General features: G+C 36.4%; 1 protein-coding gene across 1 annotated transcript; it reads left to right on the top strand.

Annotated features, from left to right (window-relative positions):
* Nucleotides 1-220: 220 nt before the first annotated feature.
* On the top strand, nt 221-4193 carry LOC132043403 (14-3-3 protein 1-like). Its single transcript, XM_059433896.1, has 3 exons — nt 221-518; nt 1088-1341; nt 3982-4193. Exons 1-3 carry the CDS (start codon nt 284-286, stop codon nt 4168-4170), a joined length of 678 nt encoding a protein of 225 aa, XP_059289879.1. The 5' UTR covers nt 221-283; the 3' UTR covers nt 4171-4193.
* Nucleotides 4194-4595: the final 402 nt, after the last annotated feature.

Genomic DNA, 4595 nt, shown 5'->3' with positions numbered 1-4595 from the left:
ATCAATTTCTTTGATACAATATTGCCCTTCATCCATCTATTGGGCCAAAAGTGCCCTTGTCGTAAAAAATAAAGGCAATTTAAGCCTAATAGGTTGACGGTAGGGGACCACAAAGCTGCTCAACTGGGGCGCGTAGGCAAGTTGGAACTTATACACGCAAGTGGGAGTTACAAAAGATACCAACACCAATCACACTTCCATCCTAATATAAAAACCTCTCTTCAAAACCATCAACGACCAAAAACTCTCTCAACAAAAAAAAAGAAAAAAATTTCTTTCAACAATGGCCATGCCTGAAAATTTAACGAGAGAACAATGTCTCTATTTAGCAAAACTAGCCGAACAAGCCGAACGTTACGAAGAAATGGTTAAATTCATGGAAAAACTCGTTATCGGGTCGGGTCAATCCGAGCTAACCGTTGAAGAACGAAATCTCTTATCCGTTGCGTATAAGAACGTAATCGGGTCGCTCCGAGCTGCTTGGAGGATAGTTTCGTCAATTGAACAAAAAGAAGAAGGTACCATTCATAAACTCTATGAATCTCTTAATAAAAATAAGTGACTAAAACACACATCAACGTATCACTTTTGCCTTAGATGTAAGAATTTTATATCTAAACTGTCACTAACTAGTTAGCAAAACGCACCTCAATTATCAATTATTCACTTTTTTTCACCTCAACTGTCTGGTAGGAAAAGTGAATAACTTAATAGTTGTTTTGTGTTTTTCTAATTAGCTGGTGATATTTTAAGTAAAAAACTCTCACGCCTGATAGTTCGTATCTCACACCAGGTAGTTAGTTGAAAATTCAAAAAAAAAAAAAAAAAGTGATACGTGAGGTGTGTTTTGCTTACTAACCGGTGATATTTTTGCTAGAAACTGAAAAAAAGTGATACCTTATGTGTGTTTTTGACCCGTTATCTCTAACTTTTACGAATCTCTGAATGCTTTCTACAATATTCGCACAATATCTCTGGTTATGAAACCTATTTCGACTACAAAATTGAAAAATCTAGGCATGAATTGAAATATCAAATCCTGACTAATTTTAGTTTCCTACAATTTTGAATTATTATTTTTAAACAGGTAGGAAGAATGATGAACATGTGGTATTAGTGAAGGATTATAGATCTAAAGTTGAATCTGAACTAAGTGATGTTTGTGGTGGGATTTTGAAGATTTTGGATCAGCACTTGATACCTTCAGCTAATGCTGGTGAATCGAAAGTGTTTTATTTGAAGATGAAAGGAGATTATTATCGTTATTTAGCTGAGTTTAAAGTTGGTAATGAAAGGAAGGATGCGGCTGAGGATACTATGCTTGCTTACAAAGCTGCTCAGGTATATTTTGTTATTTATTGATCTTGATTCAAAGTTTAATCGACGTAAATCTGGAATTGTTTAAATTATTTACTGTTGACTTTGTGTATTAGTGAATGAAAACACTAAAAAAAAAAACTAGAATTAGCTATGAACGAACTTAGTGCTAGTTCGTCGCTAAATTGCTGTTAGATAATTTTATGATAACCTTTAGCGACAAATTTTGTTGTTTAGCTGTGGAATTAGTCCGTTACTTATTCCTGTTTTTTTTTTTTTTTTTTTTTTAATAGTGAAAATTGAAAGTAAATTGTAATTCCAACTTCTAGTATTTTTTGAATAGTGATGGAAAATTGAGTTTGTGGGTAGCTTGAGGATTTGAGCTTTAAGCAGTTTGATTTTGACTTTTTTCAATGTGGATTTGCATGTATTGGTAGTTTGTGCTATTTATGTGGCACCTTTTGGATTTCTAGAGTCAAAGGACTTTTTCTTTGACCACAATTATTTCATATACCTTTTAAATATCATAAACTGTTAAGTATTGTGACTTATAGTACTCTTTGCATAGTTTCCAAATTATGTAAATTTATTTCAAAAAACTTGAAGATTTTATGTCCGAATTTGTGGTCAATATTTACTGTTGGCTTTGTGTATTATTGAATGAAAAATTGGAAGTAAATTGTTTTCCAACTTCTAGTATTTTGAATAGTGAGGGAAATTGTGTCTGCGAGTAGCTTGAAGATTCAAAGTTTACGCAGTTTGATTTTTTTGACTTTTTTCATGTGGATTTGCATTTTGCATGTATTGGTAGTTCATGCTATTTTTCTAATATAGGATATTAAATAGATGGAAAAGTGTATTAGTTTGCATTACAACTGGAAGTTTCAAAGCTTTAGAAGCGGATTGGACTTTACTAGGTTGAAATTTATGGCAGAGGGAGACTAAGTCAACGGATGGTGAACTTAATGGTCGTACGTCAGTGCATACGCCATGCAAAGGCAGAATTTTCCCTTTAGATTTCAGTGCCTAGAGAGAGAGCGTAACAGCAATAACATACCTAGTGTAGTCCCACAAGTGAGGTCTGGGGAGGGGTAGGATGTACGTAGACCTTACCCCTACCTTTGTGGGGTAGAGTGGCTGTTTACGATAGACCCTCAGTTCGAAAGAAAAGAAAAAGATTTGAAGCATAACATCTAGAGAGAGTGTATTAGTCAGTATACAGCATTACAACCTGAAACTCATGGAGGAATTTTGTCAGATTTTAGTCCGGTTACTTGGGATGTGTGAGTGGTGGAGTAAATGTAAGAACCAAGTGCTCTAATTTGTTCTATCGTTATTCAAGCCCCACAAGTTTCTTTTCTTGCTATTTTGTTTAATTTGATATGGGGCATCGTGGTAAACCCCAGTGGTTTTCTCAAGAAGCTTTAAATTGTCTATGGTTCTTTAATTTGAGTTCATAGTCTCAGATATGGGTTACAAATAGATCTCAGGTGGTAGTCGCATTTATTTGTAATGTGTGCAACTACAGTTAGGTTTTCATTCTCGACAAGAAATTGGAATCTTTTCTGTCTCAGTTGCTGTATCTCTAAGAGGGGTCATCAGCTTCCTTTTTTATTGATTATACTTCAAACAATCAGCTCTCTTTGTAACACCCGATCTCTCAGGAAGAAAGGGCTTCTCTGCATCTTTCAGAAGATATGACTTTAATGTCAATCTCCTCTTATCCTACCCAAGGGGATTCATATCTTCAATGTCTCTTTTAGAAAGACCCGTAAGGGTGGCTTAGTTGGTTGAGCATGGACCTTCCATATGGAGGTCTCAGGTTCGAAACCCCCTGCCTGCAAAAGCAAGGGATCTGCCTTCTGGGTCGAGCTCGTCGCACGGGGCTTGCCTAGTGCGGGTTATCTCTTCTGTGTGGTTTGCGAGCTATTGCACAGAAGCGGGGTTTACCTTGTGCGCACCCAAAGGGTAGCGGCTATGGGTTCCCTTGTCATCAAAAAAAAAAAGTCTCTTTTAGAAAGAGTTTGAGCAAATCGCTTTATCAGCTATTCCACCTAGCCTTTTCAATTTCCCTTTAATTTGTGGGACAATATTGCAAATGCCCTACTTGCAAAATCTGATTGTTTCTAAACATCAACTCCATAGAAAATCTTTTGGAACATTTTTCCAGCACCAAATTCATCTGCTTGACTTTTTCACGCAAGAAGATATTCTCATAGTTCTACTGTCATTATGAGGAAAAAAACAAAGCCATTGTGGTACTTTATCATCATTTTTTTTGGAGAGCTCATCCTCTACTGTTGGGTCTGTAAGCCAGTAAAAGGGGTAATTTTTGCTTGGGTAAGGAGATCATGGGCTTATCATTTAAATATCGCTTTTCTTTGGTTGCTTTGATTCATACCTCTTCATGCGTTTGGCCCAACTTGTATTCTCTGAAATCTGAAGTGAACTTTTTCCAGCCTTTCCTTCCTATGCTGCTCTCTTTGTTGAACAGACATGGGTACACATGCATGGATCTTTATCTCCCACATTAATGAATTGATTTGGAATTTTTTTGATTTGTGTTATTATCTCGTACCAGAGCTGTTTCTTTCAACTGCATAAAGTAAAAGTTAGGCGACTGTTGTGTTATTTACTTATTCATTCACTGTGATTGTGCTATAGGACATTGCTCTTACGGAGCTTGCCCCAACACATCCGATACGACTTGGGCTAGCTCTCAATTTCTCAGTGTTCTACTATGAGATTCTGAATGCATCAGAAAAAGCATGCAACATGGCTAAACAGGTTAGTTCATTTCTCTTTCTCCTATTGCGTGTTCACCTCTTCTCCCTCCCACAGCTGAGCAAGTAATGACAGTTTGTCATACTGTCCTTCAGTTTAGTGTTAGCCATGCCTGTGCATTGCATGCTCTCATATGTTTACATTTGATATTTTTCTAATATTCATTTAGAATCTTGGCTACAAATGTCATTCCTGTTATGTCGGAATCAGTTAAAACACTGAAGCTGAAGATATTAACTCTGATACGCTAAAGTATTCGTAATTTTTTTTTTCTTTCTTTCTACTATTTTCTGGGTTGGGTCAGATACTAAAAGTATATGAGGCAGAAGTCTTTTGTTGGAAAAGAAAGAAACTAAAGTGTTTTGCCAGCCAGGAGGTAACCTTATCGAGGGAGAAAATGGCTCATCTTGGTCTTGCCGAGTTGATGTTGTTTTCCCACTTGGTTAACAGACTAAGCAGCCCCTTGATCTAATAGTCTAAATCATAATAAGGAT

Source organism: Lycium ferocissimum, unplaced genomic scaffold (genome assembly GCF_029784015.1).
Source record: "Lycium ferocissimum isolate CSIRO_LF1 unplaced genomic scaffold, AGI_CSIRO_Lferr_CH_V1 ctg24005, whole genome shotgun sequence".
Classification (NCBI taxonomy): domain Eukaryota; kingdom Viridiplantae; phylum Streptophyta; class Magnoliopsida; order Solanales; family Solanaceae; genus Lycium; species Lycium ferocissimum.
The sequence above is the reverse complement of the archived record's forward strand: the minus strand, read 5'-3'. Positions and strand labels throughout refer to the sequence as shown.